The 25268-nt window shown below is 45.9% G+C and overlaps 1 protein-coding gene and 1 long non-coding RNA gene across 2 annotated transcripts in view; one reads left to right on the forward strand and one right to left on the reverse strand.

Annotated features, from left to right (window-relative positions):
• The window catches only part of PPID (peptidylprolyl isomerase D), a 35189-nt gene extending 33990 nt beyond the window's left edge, over positions 1 to 1199 (reverse strand). The window contains exon 1 of the mRNA XM_073576641.1: positions 980 to 1199. Coding sequence (XP_073432742.1) covers positions 980 to 1064 — 85 coding nt within the window. The 5' untranslated portion in view covers positions 1065 to 1199. The remainder of the gene's footprint in view (positions 1 to 979) is intronic.
• On the forward strand, positions 1150 to 24066 carry LOC141091223 (uncharacterized). Its single transcript, XR_012232462.1, has 3 exons — positions 1150 to 1289; positions 10488 to 10613; positions 23250 to 24066. It is a non-coding gene; the product is annotated as an uncharacterized lncRNA (long non-coding RNA).
• The last annotated feature ends 1202 nt before the right edge of the window (positions 24067 to 25268 follow it).

Raw genomic sequence — 25268 nt, forward strand, 5'->3', positions numbered from 1 at the left:
GCACATCACCCATATAATCCCCCCCATATCTCCTAGTTATACAGCTGCTCAGCGCATCACCCATATAATCCCCCCCATATCTCCTAGTTATACAGCTGCTCAGCGCATCACCCATATAATCCCCCCCATATCTCCTAGTTATACAGCTGCTCAGCACATCACCCATATAATCCCCCCATATCTCCTAGTTATACAGCTGCTCAGCACATCACCCATATAATCCCCCCATACCTCCTAGTTATACAGCTGCTCAGCACATCACCCATATAATCCCCCCATACCTCCTAGTTATACAGCTGCTCAGCACATCACCCATATAATCCCCCCATATCTCCTAGTTATACAGCTGCTCAGCACATCATCCATATAATCCCCCCCATACCTCCTAGTTATACAGCTGCTCAGCACATCACCCATATAATCCCCCCCATACCTCCTAGTTATACAGCTACTCAGCACATCACCCATATAATCCCCCCATATCTCCTAGTTATACAGCTGCTCAGTACATCACCCATATAATCCCCCCCATACCTCCTAGTTATACAGCTACTCAGCACATCACCCATATAATCCCCCCATACCTCCTAGTTATACAGCTGCTCAGCACATCACCCATATAATCCCCCCCATATCTCCTAGTTATACAGCTGCTCAGCACATCACCCATATAATCCCCCCATATCTCCTAGTTATACAGCTGCTCAGCGCATCACCCATATAATCCCCCCCATACCTCCTAGTTATACAGCTGCTCAGCACATCACCCATATAATCCCCCCATATCTCCTAGTTATACAGCTGCTCAGCACATCACCCATATAATCCCCCCATACCTCCTAGTTATACAGCTGCTCAGCACATCACCCATATAATCCCCCCATATCTCCTAGTTATAGCGTGGCTCCGCCCATCACCCTCCAGTTACACAGCCGCACCATTCATTCCCATGCTGCCAGGTCTCTGCCCCATCACTCACCCTGTTCGCCTCCCACTTCCACATCAAAAAACACCCGCGGGTTGCCCGGGTGGGACGGCCTGCTGCTGGGCGCCGGGTGAGACATGTTGTCGGCGCGGACAATTTCCTCCGTGTCTGCCGGCTTCTCCTCGCACCTGAGCACACTTCCGCTGCGGCGGGGGCGGGACTTCCGCTGCTGTAGGACACGCCCCTGTAGTTCTGGATCGTTCCGGAGCTTTGTGCTCTGCCCTTTGCGCTCATTGTGCGTCACGTGAGCGCCGAGTCCGCCGCTTGGATTGTGGGAAGGAAGTGTGACTGCCGCTGTGTACAGGTGATGGGCGGGCAGGGGCGCCCCTCCACGGGCATGTTACTGAATGCGGGTCACGCGTGGGGTGCTGGTGACAGGCAGATTAACCCCTGTCGTGTTGTTCCCTCCCAACTGCCGTCATTGTATACTGCAACGGGCTGGAGGCTCGAGGGGAAAAGGCCGAGAAATGGGGGGACGGGGCTCCACCAATGTTCTGCTTCTTGGGTGTGGGGAACGCGGGGTTTCTGTGCCCTCAGTATCTCGGGCGCTGCCTTGGTTTTTGCCGTATGCAGCGTCACTTCTCTCAGCGTTTTCTTCACGAATCCCGGGATCAGGTTTTCTTGCGTTTTTGGTGCCAAAACCTGAGGAAGTAGAATCGGATTCTTTTTTGTATGCACAAGAGACAAGTGTATCCTGACAAAAACCAAGCAAGGCCCGTGTTTTTTTTAAAGCGAGTTTCTTACTACTGAGAGAGCAGGTTTTGCCCGCGGTAAAAAAATGCAATGTGTGAACATAGCCTAACAATCAGAGGAATGTGAGAAACCCGTCACCACTTCCGTATTATTCACCCTCTCCTGAATTTAGCTTACAGATATGGATATAAAATGCTGAACATGTGAAAGTGACCTTAACCCAAGTCCGTGTCCGTCCTCTGAACTCACCTAGTCGTATAGATAAACCTATTCCTCTATACACCTCACACTTTCACCGCACATTCTCTCTGATTAGTCCAGTCGCCTTCTCCTTCCCGGCCCACACCCCCCAGATGGCAGTGTTATGGAGGCCGATATGCGGTAACTTTATTGGAAGTTCACGGTTTTCAGGGTCCAAGCCCCAGGCGGTTTCTCGGCTCTTAGTGTTTCTTCAGAAATCCGTTTTCTCATACGGGTTCTATCCACGGTTTTCACGGTTAGTACACGTGTGTACCTGTGACAGTCCATGGGTCATAATTCGTTTATCTTATTTTTTTTTTGGGCTGGTTGGGAATTAATGTTTCACCTCTGCTCATTAACTCTCCCATGATTAATGTCTCCCACCAAACCATACCCAGCTGTGTAGGTAGATGGGAGACAGACTTGGTGGGCACACGTGACAGCCTCCTGGATACATGGGTCGTGGTTTCTACCTGCCCCATAAACTCCAATGTGATGGAATCTGCACATAGTCCTCATGTCCTGGTACATGGTCACTGTGAGGATAGCACTTATGGCCCCTGGTTATCCTGCCTATAAAGTCCTAGTGTCCTGGTACATGGTCACTGTGAGGATAGCACTTATGGCCCCTGGTTATCCTGCCTATAAAGTCCTCGTGTCCTGGTACATGTTCATTGTGGGGATAGCACTTATTGGCCCTGGTTATCCTGCCTATAAAGTCCTCATGTGCTGGTACATGGTCCTGTGAGGATAGCACTTATGGCCCCTGGTTATCCTGCCTATAAAGTCCTCATGTGCTGGTACATGGTCCTGTGAGGATAGCACTTATGGCCCCTGGTTATCCTACCTATAAAGTCTTCATGTGCTGGTACATGGTCACTGTGAGGTTAGCACTTATGGCCCCTGGTTATCCTGCCTATAAAGTCCTGGTGTCCTGGTACATGGTCACTGTGAGGATAGTACTTATGGCCCCTGGTTATCCTGCCTATAAAGTCCTCGTGTCCTGGTAAATGGTCACTGTGAGGATAGCACTTATGGCCCCTGGTTATCCTGCCTATAAAGTCCTCGTGTCCTGGTACATGTTCACTGTGAGGATAGCACTTATGGCCCCTGGTTATCCTACCTATAAAGTCTTCATGTCCTGGTAAATGGTCACTGTGAGGATAGCACTTATGGCCCCAGGTTATCCTGCCTATAAAGTCCTCGTGTCCTGGTAAATGGTCACTGTGAGGATAGCACTTATGGCCCCTGGTTATCCTGCCTATAAAGTCCTCGTGTCCTGGTACATGTTCACTGTGAGGATAGCACTTATGGCCCCTGGTTATCCTACCTATAAAGTCTTCGTGTCCTGGTAAATGGTCACTGTGAGGATAGCACTTATGGCCCCAGGTTATCCTGCCTATAAAGTCCTCGTGTCCTGGTAAATGGTCACAGTGAGGATAGCACTTATGGCCCCTGGTTATCCTGCAAAATGGTTTTTTGGGTGGTCCTCAAAAGATGTTGCATGTGTGGGGGGACCTGCCTGTGGGTATCACTTCTGAATGGGTGTATATAATCTGGGCTGTACTTTATGCCATATTCCCCTTACAAAGGACCCCTAGACAGATTTGTTGCATCGCACAACTCATCCACAATTACTTGGTCTCAGTACAGACTATTCACTCTTCTATTTTTAGTCTCAAAGCAAACAATAGCTTGTGGTTGGAAAAACCCATGCATACTATTTCCAGAATTTCTAGCCCATCTAGATCATATGGTCAACCAGCAACTTACAGGTTTCTTAAATGACAGCTGAAATTTTTCAAAATCTGGGACCTGTGGTTAACATGAGCTCATCCACAGTTGCCAAGGGCCACTCTGTCCTAGGGTTAATTATACAGTATCAGACATCATATCTGACTCCACCACTGGTCCCTTCTCTCTCATTTCTCTTTTGCCTTTTCCCTGCCTTATCCCCCTTACTTGCTCCCCTTCCCGTTTCTTCCCAATTATATACTACTGTACTGACATATGCCATTGCTTTCTTTTGTGTTCGCTGTAGGATAATTTCTGTGCACTGTTTTAAGTTTTAGGCCAAATTTTACACTTAGTTATATTGATAAAACACAATTTTTCATATTAAAAAAGGATAAAACGATTAAATTCCCAGGCTCCAGCACTGAGGAAGACCTTTCACTAGTTTTAGCATGTTAAACTGCCCACATAATGGAGTACAGGCTGCAGAGCTAAGTAAAGCATTTTATTTTCTCATCTCTTTTACGGAAGCATTAGGCAAATATAGCAGCTCCTAATATACTAATTTCCATTAAAACCAAGGGGTGCGTTGGCAGGTATTCTTTTCTCTGGGTGTTCATTTTTTCCTCTGCATGAAGTTGACCTGTCTTAAGCAGAAGGTGACATGCAGGGGAAAAACAGAACACGCTCTCAGAAAATGTCAGACCCGGCTTTCTTTGATCTGGTAAGACATGTAATAACACAACTTTCTGCTCTCCTTCCCAGGTCACATGCAGGTCTCCCAGCATCAACTGTGACATTAAGCTCGGAAAGGAGAGCAAAGCTGTGTGTCATTACAAACACCTTTGTGTATCTTTTCCAGGCATTTAGCAATGCTCTGTTAGCTGGAACAGATCTAAAGTCATGTGTGGAACATATTGCAGCTTTCATTTCCTGGCACTGTCAGTGCTGTGAGATGAGCGCTGCAATGTGACTCATGCATCACTATGGATTTGTGTCAGCTATCATGGCAGTATTCCTGATGCCTGGAGTAGATGCAGAGAGGTATTTGTAATAACTGTGCTGCTCTACTCCTCCTGCACTTGTTATCACACTAGATTCCAGTTGTGAGACCTGGGTAAGAGATCAGGGCTGTGTGTCATTACATGTCGGACAATATCGCAGGCTGGGTCTGGCCTTCTCTGGGGGCGTATTCTTTGTCGTTTCTTGCATGACACTGCCTGCTTATGACTGGCCAACGTTATGCAGGGGAAAATCCCACATTTAGCTCTGCAGCCACTCTTCCATGATGCGGTCAGTCTAGCATGCTCATATTGGTGAAAGGTCCTCTTCAAAAACCAGCCAGTAGGCTCTTCTGTCATCTGTATAACACTCCCCTTCTGATAAAAAGGATAATTGTACAAATGTGTCATTACAGACTTAAATAGTGTATCTGATAGCACCACCTGCATGTGTTTGGAGCGATTGTATAGAGCAGGTCTGGGCAAACTGCGGCCCACAGGCCACATCCGGGCCCCCTGAGTGTTCCTGGGTGGCCCGCTGACACTCACACCAAGAGAAGAGGGCTGGAGTCCTCACCTGTGTATGTGAGAGTTAACCCCAGCCTCCCTCTTTGCTCCAAGCTAGTGCTGTTGTATGTCCTGTGCCAGAGAGGTAAGGGTTGTCCCCCATAGTGCCCCCCCCCCCCCCTCTGTAATCTGTGGCTTATCACATCCATGCCATAGACTGTAGTGAGGATTTCCACCCCCTGCCTGTCAGCTCCTGCCCCATATGTGATGTGGAGCTCTGCATGTGGAGTAGCGGTGGAAGAATGACTTTTTTCCAATGTTCTCGATATATTGCTTGATCAACTGCTATTACTTTTTACGATAAGCTTCATTGCAACAAGTATTGTCAGGCTATGTTCACACAACTGTAATATTTGCCCAAGTGCTGTCTGTGGGGAAAAAAAAATAAACCCGACCTCAGACAGAGCACTAGGAGCAATGTTCTGGAATTGAGCTATCCAGATTACAGTTAAGGGCATGTCACACTAAGAGATATCGCTAGCAATATCGCTATAACTAGTGACGTTATAGCGATATTGCTAGCGATATCGCTGTGTCTGATACTTACCTACGACCGGCTCCCCCGCTGGTTATCGCTGATCGCGCGAGAACGTTCAGGACTGTTTCTCGTCGGCCACTTCCTGCGGCGCTTCCTGCTGTGAGGACGAGCGACGCGTGGAGCCTGGCGGGAGGACGCAGGATCGCCTGGTGTGACAGGTAAGTAGCGATCCCCGTCCCCAGCGATGTCGCTGGTGAGATCTGCCTGTGTGGCAGCTCACTAGTGACCACTTAGCGATGTACCAGCGATCCTGACCGCGTCATCACTGGTCGGGATCGCTGGTACATCGCTAAGTGTGACAGTACCTTTAGAAAATGTCTGTGTGAGAAATGTCACAGCACCCACCAGTCTCTTCTGTATTTCGGATCAGACTCGCCTGTCGAAGTCTATGGGTGTGCAAAAATAAATGAAATTGGATCCCATATGAATCATCCGTATAGCATCCGATTTTTAGAAATGCATTTTCATTACTAACATAGGACACTATACCTTCTTTAAAATTTTATTCACTTCTGATGTCTAAAAATGGATGCTATACAGATGACAATACAGATGGAAAGTCTAGATGAAAATAACGATTTATTTTATACGCTCATGTAAACCGTCACATAAGCAACTGCTTTTTATAAAGTGCTAAAATTAATATTATGAAGAATTAAGAGTGATCCGAAACCAATGGTGAAATTCATACTAAATTAATAATCTAATCACTTTTCTAATATACTAGAAATAGGGAGTGCAGTGAAATGAATATCTGTGTATCGCTAACAGCTGATAGATTGGCTACCCGGCGGCGGGCGACCAATCACATCAGCTGCTAGCGGTATTCAAATCTGGCGCTAATACTGCTAGCAGCTGATTGGTCGCCAGCCTTGGCGGGGGATTCAAATCCCGCGCTGCACCGCTCATTGGCTCAGCCGGCGGGGTGGGGGATTTGAATCCTGCGCCGCTCATTGGCTCAGCCAGTGAGCGGTGCCGTGTGGCTTGGCGGGGGATATGAATCCCGGCTGCCATATCAGAATACCCATAACTTGGGTGTTCCAATATGGCGGTAGGCATAGTTCCGATGCCAGCAGCCGGGAGATGAGCAGTTGGCACCTCTCGTCTCCCGGCTGCGTCGCCTCTGAACTCCCTGCGGCGGGAGATGAGCTTATGCAGAGATTATAGTTTAGATGATACTTTGCATAGGTCATTTTCACACCTTCATGAACCTTAAAGGGCCCTACCAGCTGTTTCCCCATGATTCCGGCCCAAAACATGACTCCTCCACCTCCTTGCTGACTTCACAGTCTTGTTGGGACATGTTGGCCATCGACCAACCATCCACTACTCCATCCATCTGGACCATCCAGACTTGCTCGACACTCATCAGTAAACAAGACTGTTTGAAAATTAGTCTTCATGTATGTCTGGGCCCACTGCAAACGTTTCTGCTTGTGAGCACTGTTTATAGGTGGCCGAATAGTAGGTTTATGCACCACAGCAAGCCTTTGAAGGATCTTACACCTTGAGGTTTGAGGAACTCCAGAGGCACCAGCAGCTTCAAATATCTGTTTGCTGGTTTGTACTGGCTTTTTAGCAGCTGCTCTCTTAATCCGATGAAGTTGCCTGGCAGAAACCTTCCTCATTCTGCCTTTATCAGCACGAACATGTCTGTGCTCAGAATCAGCCACAAATCTCTTAGCAGTATGATGATCACGCTTAAGTTTTGGGGAAATGTCTAATGTTTTCATCCCTTGACCTAAGGCATTGCACTATTTGATGCTTTTTGGCAGCAGAGAGATCCATTTTGTTTCCTATATTCCTTGAAACCTGTGCCCTGCTTAATAATATGGAACATCCTTCTTAGGTTGTGTGCGCACGCTGCGGATTATCAAAATCTGCAGGTAAATCCGCAGGTCAAAAGACCTGCGGTTTATCTGCGGTTTTGCCCTGCGGTTTTACCATCTCCACAATGGAGGAGATGGTAAACCGCTGCGGAATCCGCAGAAAGAATTGACATGTCAATTCTTTCTGCGGTTTAGAAACCGCAGAAAATCCACACGGAAAATTCCGCAGCATCTGCACTGCAGTTTCCATTTCCCATAGGAAATAATGGTACTGTACAGGGCCAAATCTGCTGCGGATCTGCAGCAGAATCCGCAGCGTGTGCACACACCCTTAGGCTATGTGCACACACTGCGGATTCACCTGCGGGTTTCTCCGTGCGGAACCGCAGGTAAAGTGACCTGCGGTTTCACACCTCTACTATGTTACAGGTGTGAAACTGCAGCGGAATCCGCAGAAACAATTGACATGCTGCGGTTTATAAACCACAGCAAAACCGCGCGGAAAAAAACGCAGTGTGAGCACAGCGGTTTTTAAAACCCATAGGGTTACATGGTACTGTACCATTTCTGCGGAACTGCAGGGCCAAAACCACTGCGGAACTGCAGCAGAATACGCAGCGTGTGCACATAGCCTTAAGTAGTGTTCCTTTATTTGGGCTCACCTGGTAAACTAATTATCACAGGAGTTTGAGATTGATTTCCGTGATCCAAAGAGCCCTGATACACAATACCATCCATGAGTTTATTTGAAAAACAAAAAAATTACACTCTTACGACACTTAAATACAAGTTACATAATTTGGAGCGCAGTGTACTGTACATGGGAAGGGCAATGCACAAAATTATATGAAATATCTCACATAAGTTTGTATTTAAAAAAGTCACTCCACTTTTATTGTTGGAACTTGAATCAAATACAATGTATACAAACTTGATCCTGTTAATATATCCATGTAAGCATGAGAGCTAAGCTACAATATCTAGAGCTAGTAGGGAATACTATTGAGAGTGTGTGTGTGTGTGTGTGTGTGTGTGTGTGTGTGTGTGTGTGTGTGTGTGTGTGTGTGTGTAATGTGTGTATCAAGTAATCCCCTTTATAGCTTTATATAACATTGAGTATAGTGTTACTTGCACACTCAGCCATGTTCTTTGTATGGTGAATGACTGAAGGGGTCATTCTAGAAATGGCCCACCCAGGTGTATCCATATAAATGGCCCACCCTGTACTGCTAAAGTACTGTGGAAAACACGCAAGAAAGTGCGGAACTGGTGGAGCGAGATGGCAAACTAGGCTGAGCTGAAGAGAGAAGGGGAGTATAGATGTGCTATAAAAAATCGATGAGGCGATACAGGAGCCGGACGCAGCAATGTGTGGGGTGTAGAGCAAAGAACAAAAGAAGTGCTGCTATGATGTCAGAAACTGGCAGACAAGTGACAATAACATGATTCCTTGGGGAAAGGCAGAGTAGGCATGAGAAGATCAGCAGCATGCCATCTGTGTGATGAGCTTCTTACACACTGTGTATAAGGCTACTCTCACACATCATTCATCAAGTGACCATTTTGTCGCTGATCATAATGAGGGGATGTGGAGGAGTCCTATGCTTTTGATTCATGGAGGTGCCTTCAATCATTGGAGTAAAATTTCTGATGTAGGCAACACCACAAGTTATCGTGAATTAGTTGATCATGAATTAGTCAAGTTGTGTTGCTAGTCCCCCATTTTTCCCATTTTGGAAGAGCTGGAAGAAATGTCTAGAGTTGCAAAATTTTTGTACACCCTTGAGTTGTGCCAAAATGTTGCCACTTTTCAAAGCAGTTTACCCCAAAGTACTGGCCAAAATTGTTTTGATGAATTGGTGCTATACTCTAAAAAAATTAAGAATTGGCCATATAACTCGATGAGGATCTGTGAAAGTCTGTTGCAAACCCACATTGCTGTTGATTTGCTTCCATTTCACATTTGTGTGACTTGGATCCATTGCTTAATAATACATTTTAGTTAAAAAAAAAAAAAAACTTAAAGCCAGGAAGTGTCTTCAGCAGGGCTGTGGAGTCGGTAAGCCAAACCTGCGACTCCGACTCCTCAATTTCCCTTACTCCAACTCCGACTCCACGACTCCGACTCCCACACATATTGCTTATATTTAAGTGAAAAATTTATTGTAGTACAATGTGAACCTCAGACATTTAATCATTTCTATGATACAATAATCAAGACATTTAGATAGAACAGAATATATATTGGTGTACTACCCGGTTTTCATTCTTTTTGGTACAGATACGATATGGATAGACAGATATGGATAAATGGATAGATAGAGCAGATTTCTAATCTGCTTTTGCTATTGAAAACATTATCTATGAGCTCAAAAACCTTTCAGGTGATGCGGTTTTTTAAAAAGATGATCAGCTTTTGCAGCTGAAAAACGTATCCTCAAAAAACACAGGAAAAACGCTGTGTGTGAATGTAGCCTTAGATCAGGAATAGAACAGCCATTTATAGGACATTTCATAACTTTCCCAAACTCCTATGAAAAAATATTCAGCACATCCTGCATTGAATTACTGTACCCAATTTATTATATATTTTAGGAGTCGGAGTCGCTCCATTTTAAACCGACTCCAACTCCGACTCCACCAAAATGAGCACCGACTCCGACTCCACAGCCATGGTCTTCAGTACAGCGTTTCCAGCAGCTCTATCCACATTATTGGAGTGTGTGTTTTGTACATACCGTAATAGCCCCATGTTTGCATATGCACGGATGTAGTATGTGACCCCTATGTGTCATTGTGCTCAGTATATTTGAGACCTTATAATTTTGAGCCTGTCACATTACATTTGTTCATATATGTGAGCTCGTTTACCTTTTTGACATTTTTTTTCTTTTTAACAGTGAGCGATGTAAAGCGACATTGGAGTAGCTTTCAAGACCAGTGCAGAAAACCAAACACGTGGGTGCACTGTCATTCACCGTATAGAAATATCAGCAGTTTCTGCTGGATATCATGGACTTGCAGCAGTAAGTTTGTTTTTTGCCTCCCAGGTTAATGGTATTTAGCCCTTTTTGTTTCTCAATTGTTTTTCATCCCTTTTTTATTAACCACTAGCTTAAGAGCCCGGCGTTGCTTGGGCATAGTAACTAACTGTGGTTAGTGATAACAAGTTATAATTATTATCCTCCATCTAAACTTTGTATGTAACCCCCCCTTCCCATGTACAGCACCATGGAATTAATGGCGCTATATAAATAAATAATAAATCCCATTGTCCCGTGCCCATATATACCCATCATACATATCCTCCATCCCATAGTCCCATATGATGTTTTCTTTTTATGTGTTGTCTAATAAATTTCTCTAGATTATATTAAAATCGTGTTTAAACACTTCCTTACATCCGCAATACATGTACGGTGCAGCAGGCAATGCATTAATGAAAAAACTTGCATGTAAGACTCGATGCTGAGGCTGGCTCACAAGCAGCAGGCGACAGCTGCATATAATAGCTGCCAAATTACTGCAATAGCCGCCATCGGTGGTAGTACCGATCTCTGCCACATAACCCATTAGATGCCACTGTCAGTAGCCACAGATGCATCTACTTGATTCTTTGAGAGAGGGGGCTACTACTTTACCTCTAGCTGAACCCCATGATAATTGGCTGATTATAATGAAATCTTCAACTCATCCCCCCAAAAAACAAGCCTCTCATCATCTCTGTTGTCTTTGAACTGAAAATTGAAGAAGTGACATAGCTCCCAAAAACCATTGCAGTAAAATCCATCAGACCCGAAGCCAAATGGCCATCCTCCTGAGTCCTGCGGCGCGACAAATTAATCTAGGAGACAGCATCCCAAAAGCCAAATGGTATTTAAAGGGGTACATGAGGAAAGATACAGAGCGAATCAAAAAAAACTATACAATTCTAATTTGAGGTATTAGTTAGTATTATTATTACACCTACTACATTTTGGGATAGGATCTTGGAGATGGGAATACCCCTTTAACAGAAGTGGCGTAATAATTTACAGGATACTTTTTTCTTTTACTAATAAACAATGTAACTTTCAATTTTCACACAGACAATGGTAAAGAAATCAGGTGAACACCTGGAGGGTAAAAATGCTCATTACACCCCTATATGAATTCCTTAAGTCGTGAGATTTCTGAAATGTGGCTTCTTTGGAGGGTTCTCGCCTTCCAGTCCTGCCGTGTGGCCAAACAGTATTTTTTTACCACAAATTGGGTATTGCTACATTCAGAAGATACTACTTTACAAATTATGTGGTTCATTCCCTCCTAATACCCCATGTGGAAATGAAAAATGTGGTAAAGCACATATTAGTTGATAAAAGTTAATTTATTTTCATTCTCCCATGACATCACCACACAAGAGAGAGGATAGGCCCATCAAGGACAGGAACCTACTGAACAAAAGGACAGAACCACCGCGTCAGTTAGTTTCCTGTCCATGACGGAAGAAGCTTATCCAGGCACTTCCCTGTTGCCTGGAAAAACTGCTTCTTGCTCGTAATGCCAGCGTCAGCTTCCTGGAGGTGCTACCTCAAGTCCAGAGTGGGTTCGTGCGGATGTGACCAGCAGAGACTTTCCATGTGTCTGCCGACCGCCGCGTTGTCCTAGTTATGTGAGTGGCTTGCCCTGATGAGCGCATTGGTGTCCCAGAAGTTGGGATCCAGATGAGGCGTCCATTTGGGATGCAATGCTGTGGCCGGTCCCTTATTTAAAATTGGATCTGACCACCATAGATTGCATTTGACGGCTCTCCTTTCCACTGTGATTATGGAGAAGCGGCAGCATGGACACAACATTGGTAGTTGCATGAGTGACAGAAGAATCGACTGTAAGGCCAACCAGAGATGCAGAGTGGATTGTGGATCCACAGCCTCCATGGGAGAACAATTGTGTGATTTAATCCAGCCTCCGTATCCGGTACCCTTTTTAAACGACTGAGTTGTGCGTGATCTTCATGAAAGTTCATCATGGAAATTGGGTCCTTTTTTCTTTTTACTAGGAAATTTAGCACCGAATCTAAACACAAGGAGTGTGCGCTTTGCTATCTCATAGCAGAAGAAACATTGCTCAGCATGTATCCAGAAAACTGTTTATGAGCGAAACCCCAAACTTAGCCATGGATTTAAAATCAGTTGTTAGGGCAGTATTTTAAGATTCCTTTAAGACCCTAATTCATTAAGAAAGTGATAGGAAGTGGAGAAAGAGAACCAGAATATCATCTGATTCAGATGAATCCATGAAGTCAAAAGGTGAATGTGGATCTGATTCATCTTCATCCTCCAATGGCGGTACTGGGGGAAGACACTGCTTGCCTGTAGAAGACACGGACAGATTGGTCAAGGCTGTAAGGTATCCTAGCCATCATAGATGCTATAAAACCAAATCGGTACATTATGTTTGGAGGGGTTAGAGCAGAAGAAGCGTACATTTCCAATAAATGAGGACATTCAACTCTCATTAAAAAAAAAAATGGAAAAAAACTGAAAAGAAAGGTTTGCTACCCTCATCTTCAATCAGAAGGTGCCCATTTAATGAGACGGCCGTGGGATAAAATTCCAAAGATAGACAGATGTTAGTGGCTAAGTCATCCAGAAAATCTACCTTGGCCTTTGGAGACGTGTATCGTGAAAGACCCTCTGGATAGGAAGACTGATGGATACCTAATGCATACCTGGGAATCCTCAACGGAAGCCCAGAAAACTGCTATCTTGGTGACCTGTACAGCCAGATCTATGATGATCTGTATGGAACAACTTGAAGATCAACTAAGGGATAAAGTTCTGAGAGAAAAGATCCTGGCCAATCTACCATTGATGCAGGGAGCAGCAGCCTTTCTTATAGATGCTGCAGCAAGCTCTGTGAGGCTTGCGGCAAAGTCAGCTGGCCTCTCTAACGCCACTCGTAGCCCGCCATGGCTCAAATGATGGCCAGGGATGTCCAGTCTAAAGAGCATTTTAGTGGTCAAGTTCTGGATGACATCCTGGACAAAGCTGGTGATAGAAGATATTTCCCAGTTTGTCCCTACCGGAGTAAAAAAGTCCTTTCAGAAAAGAAGGTACTGCCTGAAAAGACCTCGTAGAGATTAAGTCAGATGGGAAGACAGAGGAATAAATTAGGATTTATGTTTGAGGATCCCTCCTTGGCGGGGGTGGGAGGGGGGTCTTCCTCTCTTCCTCCCCTCTTGGCAAGAATTTAATTCAATGACTGGATTCTAGGTATAGTGGAATCGGGCTTGAGGTTGGAATTTTGGAATGTTCCTCCCCGAACATACGCTGTAACATCCCCCCCTAGAAATCTTGGGAGGAAAAGTTAGCTCTGGAAGAAGTCATTTTTGAATCTAATTCAAAAGCAGGTTCTCATAGATACCAGTGGAAGAAGAAAAAAAGGGATTCAACCCCCTCCCCTTTCTTGATAAAGAAGCCATATGGCTCCTTCAAAATCAATGTCAATTTGAAGAGACTGAACAAATTTCTATTATAAATGACCTTTTCAAAATGGAGTCAATAAAATTGTCTATAAAACTTCTGTTCCAGATTGTTACATGAGTCTCCTGGACCTGAAAGATGCGCATTACCAAGTTCCCATGCATGCAAGAGCGCCGGAAATTCCTAAGGGTGGCCCTATTCGTAAACTCAAAGGTCAGGCATTTTTAGTTCATGGCCTTGTTTTTCAGTCAGTCCATGCACAATTGAATACCATACAATTGCAGCAAGAGATACTGATAGACGAAAGACAGCTCAGAGGGTGTTTGGAAGGGAAACTAAAGTCTTCAGTGACAACCAGTGCCTCTTATGGTGGCTAAGCGTAGAGAATCTCAGTAGAAGCCCCATGGGTATATCTTATGAATGTCTTAACTACAGATGCAAGCACAAGTGGATGGGGAGCGCATCTGAGAAACTGTAGTCCAGGGTATTTGGTCAGAACACGAGAAGAGTTGTTCATTCAATATGAAAGAACTTCTGGCAGTTAAATATACGATAGAGAAATTTCTCTCATCTCTCCAAAGCAATCATTTTCGTCTCCTGTCAGACAAACGAACAAAAGTGGCTTATATCAGCCATCTAGGGGGGAAACAAGATCTTGCTCCCTGATGGCAGAAAAGTATCTCTCATCATTAACAGTGTTGCACATAAAAGGAAGAGAATATGGCAGGGCAGACTGCTTAAGCCGAAATAGACTGACACAGGGTAATGGGCCCTAAATCCGACAGTCTTTTGGCCAGTAGTAGGCCTATGGGGCCTTACCAGTATAGATTTGTTTGCAAATTGGCAGAACAGGAAAGTAAAAAAAAATTCTGCTCACTAAATTGCAGGGAAAAGGCTCATGCGGTATATGCCTTCCAGATTGTATGGAACTTCGATCCAGCCTATGCCTTTCTTCCAGTAAATATGATCCCAGCAGTACTAATTAATATCAGGGAAGACCAGGCGAGGATAATCCTGATAGCCCCATTCTGGCCAAAAAGTCCATGGTTATTATGGATAAAGGCTTGTGTCGATCTCGGATCCAGAGATCCCGGATCTACTCATCCAAGGTGTGGTCTGGCATCCGCAAGCATCAGGCCTTAGGTTGACAGCCAGGAATTTGAAAGGTCACTGTTAATCCAGAGAGGGCTTTCTCAAAGGTTAGTATAACATTTTCTTGTGATCAGGAAACCAGTAACGTCAAAATTATATGGTAACACCTCGAAAAAGTTCCCACCTAGTTCTGGGTGAGGAAATACCTATTAAATTTATCCTATAGTTTTCTCGAGAAAAGATAAGTGCTTGGGATATCCACTAGCACAATTAAAGTGCAGATATAAGCCCTACAGGCAATATAGAACTGGCTTGGCAGGCAATAGATGGATAACTACTAGGTTTATTAAAGCATGTAATAGGTCTAGGCCAATACGTAGTCCAAACATTCCCCCTTGGGACCTGTACTTGATGATGGAGGTGTTAACCAATCCCTTCTTTTGAGCCATTAGAGGTGTCATCTGATAAAAATCTTCCTTAAAGGGAGCCTGTCGCCATGTTTGACCGATATGAGATACCACCACCACCACCTTTCAGACCTTATATATAGCATTCTATAATGCTGTATATCTACCCCTAACCCGACCTGCAAGGCAAGAAAAAGAGCTTTTTTTTTTTCTTTTCTTTTTTTTTATACTCTCCTTCAAGGCAGTCTGGCTTGAGGGGGTGTCACTGGTCCGTCGCCTCCCTTCTTGAGATGCTATCCTCCTTCTTGCTTCCTGTGGATGATGCGTCCCTACATTATCCACACTGTGTCCCTGGCATTGCGCTTCTGCGCAGGCGTTTTGCTCCGACTTGACTAGTGTAAAGTACTGCAGTGCACCCGGGGCTCTCTTACCTTTCCTGGCCCCTGTGCGCTGCAGTACTTTACTCTGTCCTGGTCATGGTAGAGAAGTATGCCTGTGCAGGAGCGCGATGCCGGGCAGACAGTGTGGATAACATAGGGATGCGTCATCCACACAAAGGAAGAAGGGAGGCGCCAGGACCAGCGACACCCCTCAGACCGGAGGATAATAAAAGCTTTTTTTTCTTGTTTTGCAGGGTTGGAGGCAGATATACCGCATTATAGAATGCTATATTTTCCCTTCACCCATGACAGCACCACCTGAGAGAGGGATCCGCCCCGCCAGGACAGGAACCTACCGAGACATAAGGGGCGGCACCTCTCCCCCACTCCAGTTGGGTTCCTGTCCTGGAAGGAACCCCACGGTCGGCGGTGCCTGTCATGGGCAGAAAATGGACCCAGCCCCGTCCTGGCGCAGGAAGAACAGGTGTCTCACCTGCAGCGCCGGCCGTCGGGTGCTGGATGCGCAGTCCCTGGGCCCTCCGGGGTTCCGGGTTCGTGCGGGCGTCGGTGGGATCCCCGGGGTCTGCGGGAAGCCCCCACCACGCCGCCCTCCCCTCGCGCACGCCGCATCTCTATCCCCATGGCAGGGGAGAGACGCTGGCTTCTTCCGGCCACTGACGTCAGCGGCGCATTGCATGCTGGGTGCGCCGGCTGACGTCAGAGAAGGGCGACGGTGTAATGGCGCTGGGTGTGACGCCGGCCGGCTTTCTGAAGCGGCGGCCGGCGGGGGGAGGGGAGAGACGCTCACTGGAGCGGAGGCGCGGTATTTAAAGAGGAAGGCGGCAGCAGACGGCGGTGCAACATGGAGTCAGAGCAGGAACGTTCAGCGTCCCTGCCTCCCTCTCAGCCCTCTGGCAGAAAGCATGGAAGCCATTCCAGCAGCAGTCGCCCCAGCCGCAGGTCGGGGGATTCAGCAAGATCCAAAGAACGCAGGTCACGTGCCCCGACGCAGCCTCCGAGTCCGGTACCCTTGATTTCGGGTGGTGAGTGATCTTCGTGAATGTTAGCATTTATGTTAATAGGGCTTCTGTTGTATGCTTCACCCTGTAGAAAAGGCCTAGGAAAGCGGGAAGCAAGAAGAACAATAGGGATTGTGCTATATGTAAATCTCCCCTAGCAAGAGATTGGCAAAAAGATCTCTGCGCTACGTGCATTCAGCGGACTATGGCGGAGGAAGCGTCTAGTTTCGCAGCCAATCTGATATCTGCCCTAAGGTCAGAAATGGAAGGCTCGATTAAGTCCCTATTGAAAAAAGGGAAAAAAACCAGGAAGGATCCCCCTAGTTCCCCCTCGGATTCCGCGTCAATGTCATCTCAGGCGGAAAAATCATCCTCCTCAGACAGCGACATGGGGGGGTAAACCATGTTTCCCTGTAGAAGACACAGACGCCCTCCTAAAGGCCATCAGATCTACAATGGGCCTACAGGAAGAAAAGGCGGCTAAAACCCTAGAGGATGTTATGTTTGGGGGGCTTCAGGAGAGGAAAAAACGGACCTTTCCGGTAAACGAGAAGATCCAGGCACTTATTGAGAAAGAGTGGAAAAAGCCCGAGAAATCGGGGGCCCTTCCATCCACTTTCAAAAGACGATATCCCTTCGAGCATAAGCATGCAGAGATATGGGACAAAATCCCCAAAATAGATGCAGCGGTGTCCAGATCCTCCAAAAGGTCGGCCCTGCCCCTGGAAGACACGGGGGTTCTTAGAGACCCACTAGACAAAAAGGCGGACTCATATTTAAGGCACGCATGGGAAGCGACAGCAGGAGGACTAAAGCCGGCAATAGCGGGTACTTGTACGGCACGCTCCCTCATGATCTGGCTGCAGCAGTTAGAAGAAAAGCTGGCTTCAAGGGTCCCAAGAGAGAAAATCTTATCGGAGATGTATCTCTTGCACGGGGCAGCAGCTTTTTTGGCCGATACTTCGGTGGACTCTATGCGGATTACAGCCAGGGCAGCGTCACTATCAAATGCTGCTAGACGCGCGTTATGGCTTAAGGGCTGTCTGGGTGACCTTCAGTCCAAGGCCAAATTATGTTCTCTCCCCTGCGACGGTCGATTCTTGTTCGGCAAGAACTTGGACGATATACTGGTGAAAGCAGGCGATAAGAAAAAAGGCTTCCCCAGATTTCCTATGGATCAGAGGAGACAGCCCTTTCGGAGGGGAAGATTCAATAGGGGGCGCCCTCCCGCTGACAGGAGAAGATGGGAGGATAAAAGAAAAAAAGAATCGGGATTTATGTTTGGTGGAGGCACCTCCACCTCAAGAAAGTCGCCACAGTGACGCCAGTGTTCCAGTAGGGGGGAGATTGGCACTCTTTTTCCAAACCTGGGAGAAGATCTCCTCCAACGCCTGGATCCTAACCATCCTAACAGAAGGCCTGAAAATTCCCTTCATCCGTCAGCCAAAATCCGTAGTCGTCATCACACCCATCAGGAAGGTGACCGAAGAGCAGGTGGCCTTAGAAACAGAGATCCTGAGCCTGATAGACAAGCGGGTACTCTTCGAGGTACCACGCCTACAGGAAGGGAAGGGGTTTTATTGACCCCTTTTTCTGATAAAAAAACCCGATCAAACCTTCAGGACAATCATAAATCTCAAACGGCTCAATCTATGGATAAGGAACTCGACCTTCAAGATGGAATCAGTAACTACGGCGGTGAAGCTGCTACACCAAGATTGCTTCATGGCCGTGGTCGATTTAAAGGATGCGTATTATCACATCCCTGTCCACCCAGATTTCCAGAAATACTTGAGGGTAGCACTTTATATTCAAGGCACGCTAAGGCACTTTCAGTTCAGGGCTCTTCCGTTTGGCATATCTACAGCCCCGAGAGTTTTCACCAAAGTCATAGCGGAAGTGACTGCCTTTCTCCGGATTCACGACACGGTCATAATACCATACCTGGACGATTTTCTCATAGTAGGCAGCTCAGAGGACCACTGTACAGAGCAGTTGATCCGGGTGATCAACACCTTGCAGGAATTAGGGTGGATAGTCTATTTCAAAAAATCAAAATTGCAACCCCTAAAACAACAGACCTTCCTAGGATTCGTACTAGACTCAGAAAAGCAACAGTGTCTGCTCCCAGAGTCCAAAATAGAAAAGGTGCAGAATCTGACCTTCACGGGCCAAAACCAACCACGTATGACCTTAAGAAGAGCAATGTCCCTGCTAGGTACCCTAACATCCTGTATTCCGGCGGTCAGGTGGGCTCAGTTTCACACCCGGCAACTCCAGTGGGAGATACTAACAGCACAAAGATCGCTAAGAGGGCGTTTAGAAGGAAAGCTGGAGCTTTCCTTAAAAACCAGAGACTCTCTCAATTGGTGGCTGGACAAGAAAAATCTGACCTTGGGAATACCGTGGGACAGACAGGCGTCAGATATAATCTTAACAGATGCAAGCTCCTCGGGGTGGGGGGCACACCTAAGGGGCATCATAGGTCAGGGTTCCTGGACGCTTCTCGAAAGGGAAGCATCCTCCAACCTGAGAGAACTGTGGGCAGTGAGCAAGGCCCTAAGTCACTTCATTCCGCTACTCCAGGGTCGAAACGTACGCATCATGTCAGACAACAAGGTAGTAGTGGCATACATCAACCACCAAGGAGGGACAAGATCACACTCCTTAATGGAAGCGGCGACATTCTGAGCAGAGCAGAAGAACACCTACACTCCTTGACAGCCCTACATATAAAAGGGGCAGAAAACAGAGGCAGACTTCTTGAGTCGCAATACCCTGAAGCAGGGGGAATGGGCGCTAAACCGGTCCATTTTTCAGAAAATAACTCAGCTTTGGGGGAAACCGGTGATAGACCTCTTTGCCAACAAACACAACAGGCAAACAGAAAGGTTCTGCTCTCTAAACCCAAGAGAAAATCCATGGGCAGTGGATTCGTTGCACATCCAGTGGAATTTCAGACTAGCTTATGCGTTCCCCCCAGTGGCTCTGATCCCAACAGTTGTCAGGAAAATCAGAAACGATCAGGCCAGGGTGATTCTAATAGCTCCATTTTGGCCAAAAAGGCCCTGGTTTGCGCTACTACGAAGGATGTCCCTCTCCGATCCATGGGTTCTACCAGAAATCCCGGACCTACTAGCTCAAGGTCCAATATTCCACGCTCAGGTCAAAGGATTCCATCTGACGGCGTGGAATTTGAAAGGTCGCTTTTAACGGATAGAGGGTTCTCCCCCGGGTTGGTGGCCACCCTGCTAAAAAGTAGGAAACCAGTGACGACTAACATCTACGGCAGAACATGGAATAAGTTCCTGCAGTTCTTAGGTAGGCCGTTAGGGAAAGATCCCCCGATTAATGCCATCCTGGAGTTCTTACAATCGGGGTTGCAGGTGGGGTTAGCTGTGAACACACTTAAAGTTCAGGTGTCTGCATTAGGGGCGCTCTACAACTGCAAATTGGCATCAAATAGATGGGTAGCCAGATTTATTAAATCCTGCCATAGAGCTAGGCCTATCCCAATACCCCGGATAGCCCCCTGGGATTTAAACCTAGTGCTAGAGGCCCTTACAAAAGATCCGTATGAGCCATTACATCAGCTACCCCTAAAGTTTCTGACCCTAAAAACAATCCTGTTAGTGGCCCTCACGTCAGCCCGCAGGATAAGCGATTTACAGGCTCTCTCAGTAAATCCACCTTATACGCAAGTCTTTCAGGTTGCCCAAAGTAGCATCAGATTTCCATCGGGGTCAGGAAATTGTCCTTCCATCTTTCTACGAGAACCCAAAAAATCTGGGGGAGGAAAAGTTCCATAATCTAGATGTTAAGAGAGCTCTTGTAGAATACATATCTATGACTAGCCAGTGGAGGAGGTCCCAGTCCCTATTTGTAGCTTTTCAGGGTGCCAGGAAAGGCTATGGGGTTTCAAAAGGGACTATTGCTAGATGGATTAGGGAGGCAATTAGTGTAGCCTACACAGCTAGTGGTATCCCGATTCCTGACGGCATCAAGGCTCATTCCACCAGAGCCGTGGCGACCTCCTGGGCCGAAAAAGCAGAGGTATCGATCGAACAGATTTGTAAGGCCGCTACCTGGGCCTCACCTTCAACCTTCTTTAAGCACTATAGGTTGAATCTATCCTCCTCTGCTGACTTGACCTTTGGTAGAAGGGTGCTGCAAGCGGTGGTCCCTCCCTAAGGTGTTTCGAATCTCCAAAAATCTCTCAGGTGGTGCTGTCATGGGTGAAGGGAAAACCACCATGGTTACTTACCGGTAGCCGGTTTTTCCGGAACCCATGACAGCACCCGTATATTCCCCCCCTTTTCACCATATGGGTGTGCACAATTAGTAGGGTGTTTTTTGAGTGTTGTGGTGTTGGATTAAACATGTAACTAACCGGGAAGTCCTCTCAATGCTCTGTAACCCAACTGGAGCGGGGGAGAGGTGCCGCCCCTTATGTCTCGGTAGGTTCCTGTCCTGGCGGGGCGGATCCCTCTCTCAGGTGGTGCTGTCATGGGTTCCGGAAAAACAGGCTACCGGTAAGTAACCATGGTGGTATCACCCCTGAAAGGTGGTGCTCTTAGCTAATATCGTTCAAACCTGATGACAGGTTCCCTTTTAAAGACTAATTCTAAGTGATTTCCAGGCCTCGTCAGTTAATCCCCTATTTACACATTTTGGGAGATAGGTTTACTTAAGACTAGATCCAGCCTACCTTCCGAAAGCCATGAAGTTTCATATGAATCTAGAGAGATTATTCTTCCCTCCTTTTGTACTAATCTTAGGAACCCAAAGGAGGAAAAATTCCACACACTGGGCATTAGGAGGTCTTTAATAAATTACATGTCAGTAACTAAGTAATGGAGGAAGAGCCAGTCACTGTTAAAGGCCTTTCCAAGAGCCCTGGAAAGAAACAGTCTTGTGGGATACCCTAGCTTGATGGATTAGGGAAGCCATGAAGTTCGCCTGCTCCTATACTGGTGTATCAGTTCCATAGTTTATAAAGGCTCATTCTACACAGGCTGTCGCGACCTCTTGGGTAAAGAGGGTGGAGGCGTCTATAAACCAGATATGTAAGGGCGGCATCATGGTCCTCTCCTTCTGTAAGTACTATAGGCTTGATCTGGACTCTATCCTTCGGGAGAAGGGTTCTACAAGTGGCAGTCCCTCCCTAAGGTGGATTTGGTTTCTCTGCAAATCTCTCGTGTGGTGCTGTCATTGGGAAAGGAAAAGGCTAAATTTCTAACTGGTAATGGGATTTTCCAGAGCCCATGATTGCACCCTTATATTTTCCCCCATCGCTGTTTTTGGTGTGCTTTAATAAAGATTTAGTTGTACAGTAGTGAGTGTGTGTTGTAGTTATTGTGTGACAGTATGTACATACTAGTTGGCCAGTGCAAAATTTTCACACATTGGTCGTTGGGGGCGCAGGCAATTTCAGAAAAAGCAAGCTGATCAAATGTAAATGTATGTCATGAGATGATGAACACAGACAGGTATTTATATATGTAGATTGGTAATACAATAAATTGGTTTGATAAGTAGAGGCCAAAAAATGTCTTCCGGTTGAGGTGCCACATGCAGGTCATTGTTTCTTTCTGCAGGTTTATGAAAATTAATGTTTAAACTGCATTTTGTGATCAAATTGTGGATGTGTGGTTTATTTGGCTATTTTCTTGCTGAAAGGGGCAAGTTTACCTTTCAAATGGTGTATCATTTGTGTGCGTGGGTGGAGTATGAACGGAGATGCAAAGTAATCACCGAAAAACAGTGTTTAGAAATAATAGAATAGATAATATCTTTGAGGTCCTCTCATGCTCGGTAACCAGTGACTGATGCAGGGGAGTTGTTCTGCCCTTTTATTCAGTAGCATGCTGTCCTTGATGGATGGATCTCCTCTCTCATGTGGTGCTGTTATGGGTTCTGGAAAATCACTTTATGGGGAAGTAATTTCGTCTTTGATTTTTACATCCCAATGTTATAAACGTTTATGATGCTCCAAAATGTTCTCTACACCCCTAGCTGAATTCATTGAGGATTGTAGTTTACAAAATGGACTCACTTGTGAGTGTTTTCGATATTTCAATGCAAAATAGCGTTTGCCATCTAAACCAGTTAAATACGCAGGTAAAGGAGGGAATAGACTTGAGGTGACAGGCTTTAGATGTACAGCATCATTTGCATATCAATTCAAACTCTGAATTCTTCTCCTGTTGGATAAAGGGGAGAGAAAATTAAACCACAATATGGCCCAGTTGGGAAGGGGATAAAATTATTTTTACTGACACTATTTATCTTTTTAAACAGTTCATCTGATAGCCTGTCTGCAGAGTTTGCAGTGGAGCCAACGGATAACCCCAAATCAAATCTGAATACATCATCAGAAACTCTTGTCTCTCTGCAAGAAGTGGTGGAAGTACCAGAGATGGGGAATTATCCAACACCCATGGATCCCCGAAAAGTCCACAGAAGGAGAACCCGTAGGAAAAAAGTGGCTTCCTCTGTAGGGTCTGGTTCTCAAATATCTAGCCGACCCCAAATCGATGCCCGGGTCCTTGAGTGCGTCACCAGAAATTCCAATGAAAATCCTGAGACCTTTTTGAAGAGCTTAGCCTCACACCTGTACAGAGTCCCACAAGATCTCCAAATTCGTACCCAAATTGCGATCTTAAGCATCATTGAGGCTGCCACTCCTCCCAATGACCCTGGTGAAATATTTTGGGCAATAGACAATTGCCGAATGCGATCCCAGCAAAGATCCTATGTGCCTTACCCTGTCCCCACCCCATCAACCCGGAGGATGCATACCTCAGATCCAGCACTACAGGGCAATGGAGTATGAATCTCCCCCAATGTTTTTGCAGGGTCGCCAACATTTTAGGCAGAATTTTTATGGCGCGCTTTGTTGCTGACCATCATATCCTTCAGTCTCCCGGCAGCATTCATATAAGGCTTGGGGGGATTCTGATGACCTACCTTGTCCCCAAAGATATACAACCCTTGAGTTTTTTCAAAAACTATTGTTTCATCCACCATGTTTGTATTTTTTTATGTTACATATGGCATGTGTTGCTTTTTTATTTTGACAAGATCCCCATTAAAAGAAAATGAATTTTTTGGTTAATTATGAAAGTGTCCAGTCTTTTTTTTTTTTTTCTTTTAATTAATGAGGGTGAGGCTATATTTTTTTTTTTTGTGGTATTTTGTATATGATTAAGGTAAGTAATGTATTTTTTCATATACAGTAGTGTTTAAAAACATGAGTTAATCACAAAATTTTTCTACTACTTTTTATTTCCTTGCATTGGGAACATTGCACACTATTTTCTAATTCAAAACGTGAAGAGAAATGTATCGTATTTTTCGGATTATAAGATGTACTTTTTTTCCCCCAAATTCGGGAGGAAAATGGGGGTGCATCTTTTTCCCGGAGCCCACCGCCTAGGAAACCATGGAACTGCAGGGGCTCTGGCCTTTCATAAAATGTCAGCAGAGCCCCAGTAGCACCGGACACCCACACAGTGGTGCACCTCACATCAGAACACCCCCGCATCCCAGCCTGCAGCATCACCCCACTCCTGCCACCTCCAGCAGCGACCCTGGGACCCCGCTTCACCGCAGCCACCACCCTCGGTAAGCAATAAGACGCATGGATTATAAGAAGCACAACCATTTTCTTAAATAAAAAAAATCCTGTTTTTCTCCTCAAAATTTGGGGTGCGTCTTATAATCCGAAAAATACGGTATATGATTTTTAACTACTTTACAGAAAATAAAAAATGAACATTGGGCTGTTCTAAAAAAAAAAAAAAAAAAAATAGCAGTGTTTGCATTTGTCTTTACCAACTCACAATATGTGCTTCTTTTTTTTATTTTTGTGGATTTAGCATTCCTGTGTCTCACTAACCTAATATTTAACCCCTTAATGTCCAATGATGGAGACAGTCCGTCATTGGACTTCTCCCCTGCTTTGATGAGGGCTGCGGCGCTGAGCCCGTATCAAAGCCGGGACATCTCAGCTGTTTTGAACAGCTGGCATGTGCCCGCAATAGGCGCAGGTGGAATCGCGATCCCCCTTCACCTATTAACCCGTTAAATGCCGCTGACAACGGCGTTTAACTGTTGCTTCGGGCTGGAAATGAGGTCATCGCTGACCCCTGTCACGTGATCAGTAGTCAGTGATGCGTTGGCATAACAACCAGAGGTCTCTTGGAGACCTCTGATTGTTGATGCCGCTTTGCTATGAGCGCCACCCGGTGGTCGGCGCTCATAGCTATGCAGTAATTCTGCTACATATGGGCGATCTGCTCATCGCCTATATGTAGC

This window comes from Dendrobates tinctorius, unplaced genomic scaffold (genome assembly GCF_039654945.1).
Source record: "Dendrobates tinctorius isolate UK_male_01 unplaced genomic scaffold, ASM3965494v1 ptg000008l, whole genome shotgun sequence".
Classification (NCBI taxonomy): Eukaryota; Metazoa; Chordata; class Amphibia; order Anura; family Dendrobatidae; genus Dendrobates; species Dendrobates tinctorius.